This window comes from Elgaria multicarinata, chromosome 3 (genome assembly GCF_023053635.1).
Source record: "Elgaria multicarinata webbii isolate HBS135686 ecotype San Diego chromosome 3, rElgMul1.1.pri, whole genome shotgun sequence".
In the NCBI taxonomy this organism is placed as follows: Eukaryota; Metazoa; Chordata; class Lepidosauria; order Squamata; family Anguidae; genus Elgaria; species Elgaria multicarinata.
The window spans coordinates 164,011,616-164,031,236 of record NC_086173.1 but is presented as its reverse complement, the minus strand read 5'-3'; the positions used below and the strand labels follow the sequence as shown (position 1 = coordinate 164,031,236).

The following is a 19,621-nucleotide window of genomic DNA, read 5'->3' as shown; positions in this document are numbered from 1 at the left end:
TGCAGTAATCCAAACAAGAGGTTATCAGAGCATGGATAACTGTAGCTAGGCTATCACTGTCCAGATAAGGGCGTAGTTGGTATATCAACCTAAGCTGATAAAAGGTGCTCTTTGCCACTGAGTTCACCTGTGCCTCAAGTGACAGTTCTGGATCCAAGAGCACCCCCAAACTACGGACCCGATCCTTTAGGGAGAGTGCAACCCCGTCCAGGACAGGGCAAACATCACCTCGCCGTTGCCGGACAGATGAACCACCCGCTAACAGTACCCCCGTCTTGTCTGGATTGAGTCTCCGTTTGTTAGCCCTCATCCAGTCCATTACCGTGCCCAGGCACTGGTTCAGAACAGCCACTGCCTCACCCGGGTTTGATGAAAAGGAAAGGTAGAGCTGGGTGTCATCCGCATATTGATGACACCTCAGTCCACATCTCCGGATAACCTCCCCCAGCGGCTTCATGTATATGTTAAACAGCATGGGGGATAAGATAGAGCCCTGCGGAACCCCATGGCTTAGGAGCCACGGCACAGAGCAATAATCCCCCAGCACCACCTTCTGGAATCGGCCATCCAAGTAGGAGCGGAACCACTGCAGCGCAGTACCTCCAACTCCCAGCTCAGACAACCTATCCAGAAGGATACCATGGTTGATGGTATCGAAGGCCGCTGAGAGGTCCAGGAGAACCAACAGGGTCACACTCCCCCTGTCCCTCTCCCGGCAAAGGTAATTCATAAGTACCTTTCTTCTTTGCAGTCACGTTTTGTTTCTGTGGTTTTTTCCCCCAGCTGCGGATGTGTGGGAGAAAATAAAGAGCACATCAAGTGTCTGAAAAAAGTGCTAAGTGGCCAGACATGGAAGAGAATGTTGGAAATCAAGACAGGATGAACAAGCTGGAGGGAAGACAAACAAATAAAGAGAAGAATAAATGTCTGGGTGCTGACCTTCATGTAATTATGGTATGACAAAAAGTACCCAAAGAAGAGAGAGACACAAATTGGCCTGCGTGTGGAAAAATGTCCACTCATGAATCACCCTTGGATAATCATTGTAAAACCCACATAGTAGAGAAACTATATAGATGCCTTGAATGTGGAAAGAGTTTCAGGGGGAGTTCTAACCTGCTCACCCATCAAAGAACACACACTGGGGAGAAACCATTTGACTGTCTGGAGTGTGGAAAGGCATTCAGGCAGAAAGGGGCACTTACTAGCCACCAAAGAATACACTCAGGGGAGAAACCATTTAAATGCTCGGAGTGTGGAAAGGGATACTGCCAGAGGGGTGCCCTTCATGTGCACCTAAGAATTCACACTGGTGAGAAGCCATTTAAATGCCTCGAGTGCGGAAAGAGCTTCAAAAAGAAGGAGGCCCTTACTTCACATCAACAAACGCACACAGAGGAGAAACCATTTCAATGTTTGCAGTGCGGAAAGAGCTTCTGTTCAATGATGAACCTTGCAACACATCAGCGAATTCACACAGGAGAGAAACCATTTGAATGTCTGCGGTGTGGAAAAAGATTCATTTCCACGCACAGCCTTATACGTCATCAGATCATTCACAGGGAAGACAACCCGTTTAAATGTCTGGAGTGTGGAAAGAGCTTCAGCGAGAAGCATGACCTTGCTAAACATCAAAGAATTCACACAGGAGAGAAACCATTTATTTGTCCAGAGTGTGGAAAAGCATTCAATCAGAGGGGGGCACTTACTATCCATCAAAGAATTCACTCAGGGGAGACACCATTTAAATGCTCAGAGTGTGGAAAGAAATTCCGTTGCAGTGGTGCCCTTAAAGAACATCAGAGAACTCATACAGATGAGAAACCATTTAAGTGCCTGGAGTGTGAAAAGAGATTCCGCTACAGTGGTGGCCTTAAAGAACATCAGAGAACTCACACAGATGAGAAGCCATTTAAATGCCCAGAGTGCGGAAAGAGATTCAAAAAGAAGGAGGCCCTTACTTCACATCAACGAATGCACACAAGGGAGAAATCATTTGAATGTTTGCAGTGTGGAAAGAGATTCTGCTCAATGGTGAACCTCACAACACATCAGCGAATTCACACAGGAGAGAAACCATTTGAATGTCTGCAGTGTGGAAAGAGCTTCATTTCCAGGCACAGCCTTACACGCCACCAGATAATTCACAGTAAAGACAACCCATTTAAATGTCTGGAGTGTGGAAAGAGCTTCAGCGACCAGCATGACCTTGCAAAACATCAAAGAATTCACACTGGAGATAAACCATTTGAGTGTTTGAAATGTAGAAAGCGCTTCAGTCAGAGGCAAAGCCTTATTATTCATCAAAGAACTCACACAGGGGAGAAACCGTTTAAATGCTTAGAGTGTGGAAAGAGATTCTCACAGAGAAGTGCCCTTTCTTGCCATCAAAGAACTCACACAGGTGCAAAACCATATAAATGCGGGGTGTGTGGAAAGTGCTTCAGCCATAGATCATCCCTTATTTCACATCAAAGAAGACCTCACACAGGGACCTCTTCGGAAGAAGAGGAGTCTGACAGCCCGGAGCAACTCTCTCCTGTCATAGATCTGGGGCAACATGAGGCATCCTGTGACAGTGATGCCTCGTCTGAGTTTTCCCAGAAACCATTGAACCCTGTTGCAAACCCAGCCTTCATTCAAGATTCTCCTCCCACAACGGACTGCCTACCAGAGCACAGTTTGCATTGTATCAAATGGGATACTCAGTGCCATGGTGGCAATGCCTACCTGACTCCCAGAATACCCTTTTGTCCCGGAAATACTCTTGACTATAGGCCTGATCAGGAACACGGCTCTACTTATGAGGCAGACTCCAATGCAACTGAAGAACCAGGGTCAGTCAGAATAAATGCTCCCAGACTTTCCCTTGGTTAACAGCTGCCCTAGAGCTATTTGTCTGCTTTTACGGGCTCTAGATAAGAGAAACTATTTCAGTGTCTGCAGTTATGAATGACCTTGAGGCAGAGCTTGCGGCTGACTTTACATCAAAGAAGCCTCACCGTACACATGGGTGATTTAAATACACAATGATTACATTAATAATTCTGTGGTTTCATTGTAAACATAAACTTTCATCAAACAAATGATATATTATCTAGAATTGTGTCTGTTGGCAGAAAGTTTGAGAATTTAGCAGAGTGATTTTGACAGTTTCTGCTTTCCTTTTATGGGTCCCCTGGACTCTCCCTAAAGGTTTATTTATTTATTTATTTATTTATTTATTACATTTCTATACCGCCCAATAGCCGGAGCTCTCTGGGCGGTTCACAAAAATTAAAACCATTCAGAGTATAAAACAACAGGTTCTCTAGAGGAAGCCAGATTCCAGCTGGACATCAGGAAAAACGTCCTGACTGTTAGAGCAGTACTACAATGGAATCTGTTACCTAGGGAGGTTGTGGGCTCTTCCACACTAGAGGCCTTCAAGAGGCAGCTGGACAACCATCTGTCAGGGATGCTTTAGGGTGGATTCCTGCATTGAGCAGGGGCTTGGACTTGATGGCCTTGTAGGCCCCTTCCAACTGTGCTATTCTACGATTCTAGAGTATTGGGTGATTCTCCATCACAGTGTGGGAGGTCACACAGCAAGCTGTAGAAAAAAAGGGATATTTGCCCACCCACAAATCACATCCCTTCCCTTTGCTACTTATAGAAGCCTCTAATGTATTCATGGGGACACCTGGACATTGTCCAGTTGTATGGGGATAGATGCTAATCAAGCCCAATATATTTTTTCCTGCCTGAGGTAAAGTACAAGAAGGCGCCCCCTCCATCTTTCCCACAGCCAATTATCGACTGAACTAGCAGTTGAATTGTGGTTTACCACCGACACTCAGTGCTCTGTTTCCTAAACTTGAGGGGTGGGTGGGTCGGGTCCTCTTCCTTAAATATCCTTGAAAGGGATGTAACTTCTAATTAAAGAGGATGAGTTGGCTTTCTTGATCTTGCTTAATTCATTGGGCCTATTATTCGATGAGTGCTAAATTTTTGTCTTTTCATTTATAGCTGATTTTCCACCTCAGTCCATTTTGGAATCTTCTAATGTGGATCCCCTCTTTAAATGAATGGTGTTAGGTTCTCAGCACAAATGGATAGAATTCCTCCCACAGTTATGGCTGTTAGCTACATGTGTCGTATTATGTGACATGAATTACATTTTGATCTATTTTGTCATGCTAGACTTTTGGATCAACTAATGAGTGCTGATGGTGAGCATTTGTCATTTTCGGCTTTGTGTGCCAAATACGACTTGCCTGTTATGGCTGAATAGGCAGGGCTTGCAATTGCATTTATTAGAATCTACTGTAGGTTTAGACTTGCTACTTCTAGTCGGAGCACTTATTGAGGCTGGTCATCTTGGCAGAACAGTGAGAACCTGAATCAGGGGTCTGGAAACAAAGCCCTATGAAGAGAGACTGAAAGAACTGGACATGTTTAGCCTGGAGAAGAGTGCAGGACACGGAATAATGGGCTCAAGTTACAGGAAGCCAGATTCCAGCTGGACATCAGGAAAAACTTCCTGACTGTTAGAGCTGTACGAGAATGGAACCAGTGACCCTAGGGAGGCTGTGGGCTCTCCCATACTAGAGGCCTTCAAGAGGCAGCTGGACAACCGTCTGTCAGGGATGCTTTAGGGTGGATTCCTGCATTGAGCAGGGGGTTGAACTCGATGGCCTTATAGGCCCCTTCCAACTCTGCTATTCTATGATTCTATGAAAAGGACTGAACTGGGTGGGATCCCAGCTGAAAACCTTGGATAAATCACACTGGGGTCTCTGGGTCAAAGGAATAAGAAAACTTGCATTTATTGCAGGAAATACATGGTTCATAAGAGGGTCCCTAACTCAGCATGGAGAGAGACCTAAAAAGGAAATAACCTCTCTGAGAGACAAGTGCATGAAGAAGAAAGAAGTAGGAAGCAGCCCTAAGAGTATCAGTCTAGCATCAGAAGGAAGTTCAGCACACATCAGAGGACAGAACAGTTAAAGCTGCAGGGGCCCTGCCCTCTTTTAAATCTGGTCACTCTAATAGAGCTCCTGCAGCTTTAACTGTTGTGATGAAGAGGGAATTTCACCAGGTGCTGCATACATAAAAGTAACACCTGCTGAAATTCCCTTTTCTATGCAACTGTTAAAGATATAGGAGCCCTGTCCTCCTTTTCATATGGTCACCCTAGACTAGTTAATTTCTCAACCAGTGTGACCAACCATATTCTGCCAGGATTTTTCTGGAATGAAAGTCCTTTGGCATTTTTCCAAACTCTAGCGATCTATGACACGGACCCTCATTCTCTCCAGTAAACAATGAAAACAGTAATAAGAGTTTCATTTGGTATTACACTTTGGAACTACTGCTCAGCCACTCTATTACTTCCTGCCTGAACAGAAGATCACATATTTTCTAGTGTCCCCCCTACTTGCACCCACACTTCCAACAGATCAGACGTAGCAACCCACGATCCATGTTTCGAAACAGCTATCGTGAGTGGATTTTGTATGCTTATTTGTACAAGTAGCCATTTGCGTAAAAATGCAGCCACGAATCGCACAATTTGTGCCAAATTGCAGCTGTAAATGGTGTAATTGGTGCAATATTGTTCCCCAGCAACTGGTGTATACAGGCTTTCTGCCTCTGATTCTGGAGGTAGCACATAGCCATCCGGACTAGTAGCCATTGATAACCTTTGCCTCCAGGAATTTATCCAGCCCCCTTTGAAAGCCATCCCAATTGGTGGCCATCACTACATCTTGTGGTAGTGAGTTCCGTTCACTAGAGGGGAAGCAGCCCTCTGGCTGCAGGGGAGGTATAAGAACATAAGCGCCATGTGGGATCAGACTGAGGGTCCATCTAGTCCAGCACTCTGTTCACACATTGGCCAACCAGCTCCTCACCAGGGAACAACAAAGCAGGACATGGTGCAACAGCACCCTCCCACCCATGTTCCCCAGCAACCGGTGCACACAGGCTTACTGCTCGAATACTGGGGATAGCACACAACCATCAGGGCTAGTAGCCATTGATAGCCTTCGCCTCCAGGAATTTATCCAACCCCCTTTTTGTAAAGACATCCAAGTTGGTGGCCATCACTACATCTTGTGGAAGGGAATTCCATAAACTTGTGGTAGTGAATTCCCACCAATCAGTTTCATGGGATGACCCCAGGTTCTAGTATTTTGAGAGAGGGAGAAAAATGTCTCCCTATCCACATTCTCCACACCAGGCATAACTTTGTGCACCTCAATCATGCCTCCCCCCAGCTTCCTTTTTTCTAAGCTAAACAACCCCAGCTGTTGTAACTTTCCCTCCTAGGGGAGATGCTCCAGCCCCTTGATCATTTTGGTTGCCCTTCCACTGGTAGATGTGTGGATAATTTGCTGTACCTCAGAGGGTGGCAACAAGGAAGAGGGCCTTCTCAGTGGTAATCCCACAATTATGGAATGATCTCCCCAACAAGGCCCACCTGGTACCAACATTGTTATCTTTTCAGTGCCAGGTTAAAACTCTTTCCCCATGCATTTAGCTATATGTAAGTAGCTTCATCAATCCTGGATCTGTTCGTATACTTGTTTATAATTGTTTTCAGATATATGTTTCTATGTATGTTGTATGCCTTTGTGGTTTTAAATTTTGCATATTGTTTTTAATTGTTTTAATCTTATGTAAACCACCCAGAGAGCTTCAGCTATGGAGCGGTTTAGATATGTAATAATAAATAATGATGATGATGATGATGATGATGATGATGATGATAATTTCTGCTCAGTAACAAACTCACTACAGATGCACAGTGGCTAGGTCCTTTGTAAAAAGGAGCAAAGGGGTTAGAAACAGTGCTCAAAGTGCTGGAAATTCGTGTGAATCTATTTTGAGTCTCAGTCCCATCCTGGTTCCATAGGGTGACCCTATGGAAAGAGGAGGACTGGGCTCCAGTATCTTTAACGGCTGCATAGAAAAAGGAATTTCAGCAGGTGTCATTTGTATATATGGAGAACCTGGTGAAATTTTCTCTTCCTCGCAACAGTTAAAGCTGCAGGAGCTATACTAGAGTGACCAGATTTAAAAGAGGGCAGCTTTAACTGTTGTGATGAAGAGGGAATCTCACCAGGTTCTCCATATATACAAAAATGACACCTGCTGAAATTTCCTTTTCTATGCAACTGTTAAAGATACAGGAGCCCTGTCCTCCTTTTCATATCGTCACCCTAGGTTCCACCACCCCTTGCTAGGACAACCTACCCCAAATCGTTTCCTTCCCTCCCACTCCAACAAGCTCACCCCACAAACCTTTCTTTTTTCCTTTCAAGGGTGTTAGGAACTCCAATTTAGGTAATAATCTCCAAATTCAGAAGCCCATCACAGATCAGCCTGTAAATCAGTGCTGAGCCCGCACTTAAGTCATTCTTACAATTCAAGGGCATGAAAGCCCTTCGCCTTGACTGGATTGCAGCTTTGGATGCCTAGATCCACAGTTTTCAGTTTGTGCGTGTTTGTGACCAAAAAGAGTTAATGGATGTGTGGCACTTTAAAGAGTTTTAATTTAGGAATTGAGCCAAAAGACAGCAGCTAGGCTTATAATGAAAATTAGCCTATAAAGTGGGATGCAGATCTAGGGTGACCAAGGAGAACAGGGCTCCTGTATCTTGAACAGATGAACAGAAAAGGGAATTTCAGCAAGTGTCATTTGGATGCATGCAGCACCTGGTGAAATTCCCTCTTCATCACAACTGTTAAAGCTGCAGGAGCCCTGCCCTCTTTTGCATTTGCTCACACTAGGCAGGGCTCCTGCAGCTTTAATAATAATAATAATAATAATAATAATAATAATAATAATAATTTTAAATGTATTTCTTACGCGCCTCTCCATTTTGATCGAGGCGGGGAACAACAGTAAATATAAAATACACAAAACTGAATCAAAACATAATGTACATTGTTAAAAACATCCTAAAATTCCACTGGATAGGCTTGCTGGAACAGGCGCTTTATAGCTTTCTTGAATGCTAATAAACTAAGTTGATGAGTCTCCTCTGGCAGACCTTTCCACATTTAACAGTTGTGATAATAACCTTTTAAGTATTTGAAGAGTGCTATCATGTCTCAGCGGGTATCATTTGTATATATGGAGAACCTGGTGAAATTCCCTCTTCATCACCACAGTTAAAGCTGCAGGAGCCCTGCCCTCTTTTAAATCTGGCCACTCTAGTATAGCTCCTGCAGCTTTAACTGTGGTGATGAAGAGGGAATTTCACCAGGTTCCCCATATATACAAATGACATCTGCTGAAATTCCCTTTTCAATAGAACTCTTAAAAGATACAGGAGCCCAGTCCTCCTTTCCATATGGTCACCCTATTAAAAAAACCCGTCACTTTAAAATTGGTGATCTTGAGCGCCTTTCTATCAACTGTGTATGTGTATAGATGATTGATGTGATGGGGGGATAGGGAGGGAGGAAGGAAGGAAAGAAATTGCGCCTGGGGCAGGCTTCTTTCCCACTTTGGCCATTTCAGTAAATGGAGGCAGTTTGAAGGGAGGCTGCCCAGCTTCTGCTCCTCAGTCCTCTAAGGGTTAACTGAATCAAGCTCTGGTTCCTAGAAAGGCAGGAAGTTCCGCAGTTGGGGAGGCACTCGGAAATGCTCCCCCTGCCTTTGCGTTCCGGAAAGGAAATCGTCCAGGTGAAGTTTCCCTGCGAGGAGGGGGAGACTGGTCCGGGCTAAGAGGTAAAGGGTTGGTTGCATTGCAGGGCGGAGGAGAAGGAAGGCAGGACCAATGTTTTGCTGGGAGGGGAAGGGAAAAGCCCCCCCTCCTCCAATTCCTTTTTCTGAATCATAGGCGGGAAGGGGGGGGGGGGAGTTGATCCATGCAGTCCAGTCGCCAAGTGGGGTCCCATAGATTTGCATGGTTGCTATTGCAGGATCCACTCAGACATCCACCCAGACCCTATGGCGGGGCGATGGCAAAGCAAATAATCTTGCTTAGTGGTGGGAGGGGGGAGAGAAAGAACACGGGGCGGGTAACTTGAAAGAGTGCGGGGGGGGGTGTCTATTCAATACACCTTTAATAACATAAGTGTCCTGATGCTGGATCAGACCAAGGGTCCATTTAGTCCAGCACTCTGTCCACACAGGGGCCAACCAGCCATCGGCCAGGGATGAACAAGCAGGACGTGGTGCAACAGCACCCTCCCACCCATGTTCCCCAGCAACTGGTGCACGCAGGCTTACTGCCTTGGATACTGGAGGTAGCACATAACCATCAGGGCTAGAAGCCATGGATAGCCTTCGCCTCCTCCAGGAATTTATCCACCCCCCTTTTAAAGCCATCCAAATTGGAGGCCATCACCACATCTTGTGGTAGTGAGTTCCATAATTTAACTATGTGCTGTGTGAAGGAGTACTAACTTTTATTTGTCCTGATTCTCCCACCAATCAGTTTCATGAGATGACCCGTTGGGGTTCTAGTATTTTGCGAGAGGGAGAGAAATAACACCCTATCCACATTCTCTGTACCATGCATAATTTTGTACCCCTCTATCATGTCTCCCCTTAACCTCCTTTTTACCAAGCTAAACAATCCCAGCTGTTGTAACCTTCCCTCATAGGGAACATGCTGCAGCCTCTTAATCGTTTTAGCTGCCCTTTTCTGCCCTTTTTCCAGCTCTAGAATATCTTATTTTAGGTGTGGTGACCAGGCCTTCCTGACCTTGGTGCCCCTCAGATACGTTGGGCTATGGATTTTTCTTTTAAGAGGACAAATGACGATTATGTTCAGTTCCAACACTGATTATAGTGTTGGGTTGTGCCGTATGCTTCTGGGGTTCGCCTCAAAAGAACTTGTAAGAGAGCACCTGCCTTCTGGGATGTGGTTCGGTCTTAATCTTCTGAGGTCTGCAGGCTTTCTTTGACAGGTGACCCAGCCATCAGGGCCATGGCTCACACTACTACTGATTAATTTACGATGTCTTTAGTGTTATATTTTCAGCTTTTAAAAAAATCATTTTTGGAAGCTTCTTTGATAGCCCACTGGAAAGCGGTATATAAATCTACGTAATAAATTAAAGAAAAGATGTGATTGCCTTTAAATTTATTTTATTTTTGCAATGAGAAGTGCATACTTTTTTCTGGGGTCCCCCCGTCTTTTAGCTCCTAGTGGGTTTCATAGAATCCTAGAATAGCAGAGTTGGAAGGGGCCTACAAGGCCATCGAGTCCAACCCCCTGCTCAATGCAGGAATCCACCCTAAAGCATCCCCGACAGATGCTTGTCCAGCTGCCTCTTGAAGGCCTCTAGTGTGAGAGAGCCCACAACCTCCCTAGGTAACTGATTCCATTGTTGCACTGCTCTAACAGTCAGGAAGTTTTTCCTGATGTCCAGCTGGAATCTGGCTTCCTTTAACTTGAGCCCGTTATTCCATCTCCTGCACTCTGGGAGGATCGAGAAGAGATCCTGGCCCTCCTCTGTGTGACAGCCTTTTAAGTATTTGAAGAGTGCTATCATGTCTCCCCTCAATCTTCTCTTCTCCAAGCTAAACATGCCCAGTTCTTTCAGTCTCTCTTCATAGGGCTTTGTTTCCAGACCCCTGATCATCCTGGTTGCCCTCCTCTGAACACGCTCCAGCTTGTCTGCATCCTTCTTGAATTGTGGAGCCCAGAACTGGACGCAATACTCTAGATGAGGCCTAACCAGGGCCGAATAGAGAGGAACCAATACCTCACGTGATTTGGAAGCTATACTTCTACTAGGAAAGGAACCTCTCGTGCAAGCACTGAGTCATTGCTGACTCTTGGAGGGACGCCAGCTTTCGCTGATGTTTTCTTGGCAGGTCTTATAGCGGGGTGGTTTGCCGTTGCCTTCCCCGGCTGTTATTCCCTTTCCCCCCGCTAGCTGGGTACTCATTTTACCGACCTCGGGAGGATGGAAGGCTGAGTCGACCCGAGCCGGCTGCCTGAAACCAGCTTCCGCTGGGATCGAACTCAGGACGTGGGGAGAGTTTCGGCTGCAGAAACTGCTGCTTTACCGCTCTGTGCCACACGAGGCTCTTGTATACTTTTATTAATGCAGCCCAAAATAGCATTTGCCTTTCTTGCAGCCATATCGCACTGTTGGCTCATATTCAGCTTGCGATCTACAACAATTCCAAGATCCTTCTAGTTTGTAGTGTTGCTGAACCAAGTATCCCCCATCTTGTAATTGTGCCTTTGGTTTCTATTTCCTAAATGTAGAACTTGGCATTTATCCCTATTAAATTTCATCCTGTTGTTTTCAGCCCAGCACTCCAGCCTATCAAGATCACTTTGAAGTTTGTTGCTGTCTTCCAGGTATTAGCTATCCCACCCAATTTTGTGTCATCTGCAAAATTTAATAAGCATTCCCTGCACCTCCTCGTCCAAATCATTAATAAAAATGTTGAAGAGCACTGGGCCCAGGACTGAGCCCTGCGGTACCCCACTCGTTGCCTCTACCCAGTTTGAGAAGGTTCCATTGATAAGTACTCTTTGAGTCCGATTCTGTAGCCAACTGTGAATCCACCTAATAGGTGTTCCATCTAGCCCACTTTTAGCTAGTTTGTTAATCAGAATGTCATGTGGTACTTTGTCAAAAGCTTTGCTAAAGGCCAGATATAGGACGTCTTGACTTCAGCAGGTGGCCTCTCTCGGTGAGGACCCGTTTCCCCTTCCTTGTGTGAGGCTGAGGCTGAAAGGCTCATTCATAGAATCATAGAATAGCAGAGTTGGAAGGTGCCTACAAGGCCATCGAGTCCAACTCCCTGCTCAATGCAGGAATCCACCCTAAAGCATCCCTGACAGATGGTTGTCCAGCTGCCTCTTGAAGGCCTCTAGTGTGGGAGAGCCCGCAACCTCCCTACGTAACTGATTCCACCGTCGCACTGCTCTAACAGTCAGGAAGTTTTTCCTGATGTCCAGCCGGAATCTGGCTTCCTTCATTGCTGTTGTTCACATTACTCATCAATAAAGACATGGGCAGAGAGGAAAGATGTAGCTGGTAGGGCTGCATGGGCTATTGTGGCTAAGCCAAGGCTTCCTGTGTTATTTTTTCCTGGCCTGGCAAGGATAATAATAGTAATTATTTATTTATATATTTATTACTCGCCTCTCCCTCTGGATCGAGGTGGGGAACAACACTGAATACAATATACAGTGGCGGCCAAAATTGTGGGCACGTCTTGAAATGTTCATGTTTTGCAACTTGGCATGCTTACAGAAAATGTTCTGTTTCACGAAATTCAAATGTTTTTATATCAATTGAAGGGGAATTTAATGCTGAATTCAATACCAAAAACAGAATGCAAATATCTGCAGTACAAAAAAAAAAGTTATGCTTACTTTAGTCTTAAAAACAAACACAGGTGGGATAGAGTGACAAAGCGGATTGGAATTGCAAACCCTACTGGCCAATCACAGTCCTTGTTTTGGGGACCAATCGCATGGCAGTGGCTGCCATACATCATGTTTCAAGTTGGGGAAAGTCAGTTTTGCTGTTTGTTCTGTAACTGAAGCGCAATTGGAGATTGTGTGAATATTTGAAGTATTGCTCAAATTAAAAGTGTACGTTCGTACATCATAAATAGAGCAACGACACAAAAGAAAAGAGTTGATTGGACACCCAGGAAAAGAAGCAGGATGGTTGCATTACGCGAATCAGGTCTTTCAATTGATATATAAACATTTGAATTTCGTGAAACAGAACATTTTCTGTAAGCATGCAGCGAGTTGCAAAACATGAACATTTCAAACAGTGTCCACAATTTTGGCCACCACTGTAAGACATAAAACTAGTTAAAAGAGCACATAAAGCCAATACAACATTTAAAATAACAATCACAACGTATTAGAATTCTTAGGATTCAGAGATTCTTCGAAGAGGGAATTCTTCGCATCCATAATTGAGGGATGGGTCTAAAAAGGTGGTGGGATCGACTAACGGGGTGCCTTTTTTCCCTAGCTTGTGGCTTCCCTTCCCTGGACTGAGGTATGGATGTTGGGGAAACAACACTGGCTTCTCCACTACACCACTGCTGGGCAACCAGCGGACACCACGTGGATGGTTCCAGTTTCATCCTGCCCCTTCCCCACCTGTGGCTTTCCTGTTTGAATACACCTTGCCTTCCTTGCATTTGTCTTTTGAATGGGTTGTGCGATGGAGAACAGACATGGCATGTCGGAATAATATCTTCAGCCAGCAGTTCCGTCAATAACATTCATGTTTTTGTTCTCCCACGTAGAAGGGCCTCTGATGCCCAGATCTGACCTCATCTCCCAGCATGAAGAAAAGGAGGAAGAGCTGCTTGTCCAGGAGACATTGACAGGTAGGTTCGTAGAAGTATCATGAGCGCCCCCATTCAGAAGACACCGTAAACCATGGCTTTAACCACGGTGGTTAAGCCAGAAAGCCAGGCCATGTTCAGAAGACACCTTAAACTACGGCGAATAAAACAAACAGCCTTATTCACCATGGTTAAAGCCATAGTTTAAGGTGCCTTCTGAACATGGCCTGGCTTTTTGGCTTAACCACCATGGTTAAGGCCATGGTTTAAGGTGACTTCTGAACATGGCCTGGCTTTCTGGCTTAACCACCATGGTTAAGGCCATGGTTTAAGGTGACTTCTGAACACGGCCTGGCTTTCTGGCTTAACCACCATGGTTAAAGCCATGGTTTAAGGTGACTTCTGAACACGGCCTGGCTTTCTGGCTTAACCACCATGGTTAAAGCCATGGTTTAAGGTGACTTCTGAACATGGCCTGGCTTTCTGGCTTAACCACCATGGTTAAGGCCATGGTTTAAGGTGACTTCTGAACATGACCTGGCTTTCTGGCTTAACCACCATGGTTAAAGCCATGGTTTAAGGTGTCTTGTGAACATGGCCTGGCTTTCTGGCTTAACCACCATGGTTAAAGCCATGGTTTAAGGTGACTTCTGAACACAGCCTGGCTTTCTGGCTTAACCACCATGGTTAAAGCCATGGTTTAAGGTGCCTTCTGAACACAGCCTGGCTTTCTGGCTTAACCACCATTGTTAAGGCCATGGTTTAAGGTGTCTTTTGAAAAGCCCCAGAGTGTCTTACGTAGAAATCACAGGACTCCCTCAGACAACTGGTGGGTCTTCACGTGTCTTCTACGTCACACCAAATGAGTGGGGAATCATAGTCTGTTCTAAAGGTCCACCCAGGAGACTTATGGGGCAACTGAGGTTTCAGCCTTCTTGTATTCCCCTTAAATTCTTTTTGGAGTCCTTGCTTCTGATCTTATTTTGAGAAATAAAGTTTGATTAGGTTTAGGGATCCGAGGTGTTCATTCCTATGGGAACAGTAAGTTGATTCCCTGATTTGGAAGTGGCATTTTTTTCTTTGCACTCATGTTCTGTTTCTCTGTTTCTTTCAGCTGGGAATGCATGGGGGGCAGGGGGGAAACAAAGTGAAAAAGTGCTTCAGGTGTCCCAAGAAAAGCGATCAGGGGTGAGATGTAGAAGAAAATGTTTGGAATCAAGACGACATGAACAAGCGAGAAGAGCACCAAAGAAAGAAAGAGAGGAATAAACACCTGGATGGTGACCTCCATGCAACTATGGTGCAACCAAAAACACCCAAAGAAAAGAGAGAAAAGTCCCCTGTGTCTGGAAACCCAGCCCTTGATGACCATTGTACAACCCACGCAACAGAGAAACGATATAAATGCCTTGAGTGTGGAAAGAGTTTCAGGTACAGTAGAGACCTTCTTGCCCATCAAAGATCTCACACTGGGGAGAAGCCATTTAAATGTCTGGAGTGTGGAAAACGCTTCAGCTCGAAGAACGGCCTTACTTTACATGGAAGAATGCACTCGGGGGAGGAACCGTTTGAATGTTTGCAGTGTGGAAAGAGCTTCAAGTGGAAAGGGACCCTTGCAATACATCAGAGAATTCACACAGACACCGTTGAGAAACCTTTTGAATGTTCACAGTGTGGAAAGAGATTCTTTTCCAAGCACAGCCTTACACGTCATCAGATAATTCACAGAGAAGACAACCCATTCAAATGTCTGGAGTGCAGTAAGAGTTTCAGCGATAAGCATGATCTTGCTAAACATCAAAGAATTCACACAGGAGAGAAACCATTTATCTGTCTGGAGTGTGGAAAAGCTTTTAGTCAGAAGGGGGCACTTACTCTCCATCAAAAAATACACTCTGGGGAGAAACCATTTAAATGCTTGGAATGTGGAAAGAGATTCCGCTGCAGTGGTGCCCTTAAAGAACATCAGAAACCTCACACAGAAGAGAAGCTGTTTAAATGCCCAGAGTGTGAGAAAACCTTCAGTTGCCAGTCCGCTCTTAATACCCATCAAAGAACTCACACAGGGGAGAAACCGTTTAAGTGCTTGGAGTGTGGAAAGGGCTTCAGTGTGAGGGTGCAGGCTTTGTTACATCAAAGAATTCACACAGGGGAGAAACCATTTAAATGCTTGGAGTGTGGAAAGAGTTTCAGGTGGAAGGGATACCTTACTTTACATCAAAGAACTCACACAGGGGAGAAACCATTTAAATGTTTGGAGTGTGGAAAGAGATTCTCCCACAGCAGTGCCCTTCATCGCCATGAAATCACTCACACAGGGAAACAAGCTTTTAACTGCGTGGTATGTGGAAAGTGCTTCAGTCATAGGTCATCCTTTATTTCACACTTGAGAAGACCTCACAGAGAGACCTCTTCGGAGGACGGAGAGTCTGATACCTCAGAGGAATCTTCTCTTGCTGCAAATCTTGGGCAAGACGAGGAGTCCTGTGACAGTGACGCTTCATCTGAGGTTCCCAGCAAACCATTCAACCCTGTTCCAAGCCAAGCCATGATTCCAAATTCCCTTCCCACCACCCACAGCTCACCAGAGCATTCACAGTGTATCACATGGGATGCTCAGAGCCATGGTGGCAGTGCCTACCTGACTCCCAGAGTACCCTTTCGCCCAGGAAATACACATGAGTAATTTCCTACTCAGGAGGAAGGGTGTACTTACGAGGCAAACTCCAATGCACCTACAGAACCAGGGTCAGCAAGAATATATGCTGTCCGTGTTCCCCTGATTGTTCTTTGATTAACAGCTCCCATAGAGCTACTTATCTCCATTTACAGGTACAAGACAGGAAAAACTATTTAAGTGTCTGGAGTATAAAAGGAGCTTGAGACAGAGTGCATGTCTTACTTTATATCAAAGAAGCCTCAGAGTACAAATGATTTAAAGTACACCCCTGGACCCCGATAAATGTTCTCTAGAGTGTTGAGTGATCCTCTAGCACAATGTGGAAGGTGACACTGTGGGCTGTAGAAGAAAGGGGGAAATTTGCAATAAAAAAACATGTATCTCACACACATACACTGCTTTCCACTTACAGAAGTCTCTAATATACTAATATACTAATGCGGACACCTGGAGAATATGGAGATACATGGGGGTAGGTACTAGTCAAACCCTAGACTAGTCAAACCCTGGTCGCCGGTACACCTAGGGGTGACCACATTACACCTCTTTTAAAATCTCTTCACTGGCTGCTGATTAGTTTCTGGGCGAAGTATAAAGTGTTGGTTATGACCTTTAAAGCCCTACATGGTTTGGGTCCAGGCTACCTGCGGGATCGCCTTCTCCCGTACAATCCGCCCCGCACACTCAGGTCCTCTGGGAAGAATTTACTCCAGCCATCAAAAACTCAGCTGACAACGGTCACCCAGAGGACCTTCTCTTCTGCTGCTCCCAGGCTGTGGAATGGCCTGCTGGAGGAGATTTGTCAACTTAATAGTCTTTTGGCATTTAAGAAAGCTATAAAGACTGATCTCTTCCGGCAGGCCTATCCAGTGGAATTTTAGGATGCTTTTAGTATGTTTTTAGGAAGTTTTAATAATGTATATTGTGGATTGATTAATTTTTTATGTATTTTATGCTTGTTCCCCGCCTTGATTGGGATGGAGAGGCTGGTTAGAAATAAAATTATTATTATTATTGTTATTATTATTATTGTTATTGTTATTATTATTCTACTTGAGGCAAAGGACAAGAAGACGCCCTTCCCCTGAACAAATGTTGACTAAACTGGCAGACGAATCTTAGTTTAGCGTTGACACTCAATGCCCTGTTTTGAAAATGTTATAGTGAGGGTTGCCTCCTGCCATGAATATCCTTGAAAAAGATGCAGCTTCCGATTAAAGATGGTGAGTTGGCTTTCTGGGTCTTGTTTATATCTTTGGGCCTGTTTGTTGATGTACACTAAATGCTGGTCTTTTCACTTATATCCGATTTCCGCCTTGGTCAGTTTTAGAACAATCTTCTAATGTTGATCCTCCTTCTAAATGGATGGCGTTAGGTTCTCACCCGAAATGGATAGGGTTCCTCTCACAGTTACAGCTATTAGATATCGTGTGTCATATCACGTCAGGGCAATTACATTTTTTTTAATAAAGTTTTATTATTGTGTGATTCTGGTTAAAAGGGTCAACTAATGTATCGCATATATACATTCGGAGTCAATGCAGATATATATACTTCATTACTAAATTATTCAAATTTATACAAGCCTGGGTAAAATATTTAACATTGATTACTTAATTTGATTTCATTTAAATTCCATTCAGTACAATTCATAGAATCATAGAATAGCAGAGTTGGAAGGGGCCTACAAGGCCATCGAGTCCAACCCCCTGCTCAATGCAGGAATCCACCCTAAAGCATCCCTGACAGATGGTTGTCCAGCTGCCTCTTGAAGGCCTCTAGTGTGGGAGAGCCCACAACCTTCCTAGGTAACTGATTCCATTGTCGTACTGCTCTAACAGTCAGGAAGTTTTTCCTGATGTCCAGCTGGAATCTGGCTTCTTTTAACTTGAGCCCTTTATTCCGTGTCCTGCATTCTGGGAGGATCAAGAAGAGATCCTGGCCCTCCTCTGTGTGACAACCTTTCAGGTATTTGAGGAGTGCTATCATGTCTCCCCTCAATCTTCTCTTCTCCAGGCTAAACAGGCCCAATTCTTTCAGTCTCTCCTCATAGGGCTTTGTTTCCAGACCCCTGATCATCCTGGTTGCCCTCCTCTGAACACGCTCCAGCTTGTCTGCGTCCTTCTTGAATTGTGGAGCCCGAATTCCACTTAGGCCATACCAAGACTAATTCTCTTTACCCTTCCACCTATGTTTTCCATATTTCTAAGTATGCCAATGGGCGTGTTCTCCCACTTTCTTCGTGTGATTAATAAATTCCCACCATACCCCCTCAAATTCATCTTCACTTTGTTGTCCTCTTGCTTTCCTCATTTTTTGCGTCAGCATTTCTAAGAGGGCACTCTGCCAAATCCTATGATTCTATCGTAGGATTTCTATCGTAAGCCCTTCGCCATCCTTCCAGTGTTTTGCTATCAACCATCTAGCTGCCAATAATAGATGGTTTATTAATTACTTATTTAAGAGCTTAATATCTGGTCCCCTATATAAATTTAACGGAGATGGGTGGACTCATTGTCCAGTTATCGAACTGCTCTCCTGGAACACCATTTTTCCAATAAACACTCGCCTTAGAGCAGGACCAACACATGTGTATGTACATTTTGATCCATTTTGTCATGCTAAGTTTTTGGATTAACTAGTACGTTGTTTTTCTAATTTAATTTTTTTTAATTGTGTTTGCAAAATATAAAATCATGCAACAATTCCCTCCCTCCCCTCTTACCCCTAGATGGAGTTACAAAATATAAATAGAGGGGTTCTTCCCACAGCTACGGCTCTTAGAGATGTGTGGCATAAAATGTCACGTCAGTTCCATTTAGATCCATTTTCTCTGGCTAATTTGAGTCAGGAGGACGGAATTTTCAAATTGGTACAAAAAATGTGTCGTACGGCAGAACTGGATGGATAAGTTGATTTTCACTAATGAGTTTTTGTCCTTCTCGGCTTTTTGTGCCAAATACGACTTGCCCGCTACAGCTGAATGGCAATACTTGAAGTTGCAACGTTTGTTAGAATCTAGGGGTTTGGATCTGCCGATTTTACACTTTGGGATCTATTGGAAGCACTTCCTGAGGCTGAGCACGCATATCGTGCCACGAGCCATGTTCAGAAATACTTACCATGAGGGGATGTGGAGCCAAATGCCATCAGTGTGCTGATGACTCAGCTCAATCTCCCTGTGACATCGGAACCCGGTGAGGCTGTGTGAGTGCTGCCTAGACTCATTGATGGGGTGGATGAGGGCTGTTAAACACAAGCTAAATCTTGGTGAAGCAGATGCCCTGTGGGTAAGTGGTTCCCGACTCTGTGAAATAGGGTCATAGCTTGATAAGACCATCAGAAGTGCCCTGCTGGATCAGACGAAGGGTGCATCATAGAATAGTAGAGTTGGAAGGGGCCTACAAGGCCACTGAGTCCAACCTCCTGCTCAATGCAGGAATCCACCCTAAAGCATCCCTGACAGATGGTTGTCCAGCTGCCTCTTGAAGGCCTCTACTGTGGGAGAGCCCACAATCTCCCATCTCGTCCAGCACTCTGTTCACACAGTGGCCAACCAGCCATGGGCCAGGGACCATGGTGCTGCACTCCCTTTGAATGATCAGGTTCGTAGTCTAGGGGTACTCCTAGACCTATGACTACCACCCAGAGTTATT

General features: G+C 44.8%; 2 protein-coding genes across 3 annotated transcripts; both read left to right on the top strand.

The window, feature by feature from the left end:
* The first annotated feature begins 1,446 nt into the window (after window positions 1–1,446).
* On the top strand, window positions 1,447–13,350 carry LOC134395727 (zinc finger protein 79-like). The gene is made up of 3 exons (XM_063121889.1): window positions 1,447–2,034; window positions 2,140–2,278; window positions 13,244–13,350. The coding sequence occupies exons 1-3, from the start codon at window positions 1,447–1,449 to the stop codon at window positions 13,348–13,350; spliced, it is 834 nt and encodes a 277-aa protein (XP_062977959.1).
* LOC134396398 (zinc finger protein OZF-like) lies at window positions 8,665–16,985 on the top strand. Of its 2 annotated transcripts, none has more exons than XM_063122882.1 (3): window positions 8,665–8,722; window positions 13,244–13,327; window positions 14,400–16,985. In XM_063122882.1, the coding sequence occupies exon 3, from the start codon at window positions 14,511–14,513 to the stop codon at window positions 15,969–15,971; it is 1,461 nt and encodes a 486-aa protein (XP_062978952.1). In that variant the 5' UTR covers window positions 8,665–8,722; window positions 13,244–13,327; window positions 14,400–14,510; the 3' UTR covers window positions 15,972–16,985. The 2 variants fall into 2 exon arrangements, with proteins under 2 accessions (XP_062978952.1, XP_062978953.1); XM_063122883.1 differs by lacking the exon at window positions 8,665–8,722 and adding an exon at window positions 11,267–11,318.
* The last annotated feature ends 2,636 nt before the right edge of the window (window positions 16,986–19,621 follow it).

Excerpts from the sequence above, each read along its gene's own strand:
- LOC134395727 (XM_063121889.1), top strand. The coding sequence starts at position 1,447 with ATGAACCTTGCAACACATCAGCGAATTCACACAGGAGAGAAACCATTT. Across the intron at positions 2,035-2,139 it reads GAAAGAGATTCTGCTCAATG|ATAATTCACAGTAAAGACAA; the intron begins GTGAACCTCACA and ends ACACGCCACCAG. Across the intron at positions 2,279-13,243 it reads GAAATGTAGAAAGCGCTTCA|AAGGGCCTCTGATGCCCAGA; the intron begins GTCAGAGGCAAA and ends TCTCCCACGTAG.
- LOC134396398 (XM_063122882.1), top strand. The coding sequence starts at position 14,511 with ATGAACAAGCGAGAAGAGCACCAAAGAAAGAAAGAGAGGAATAAACAC.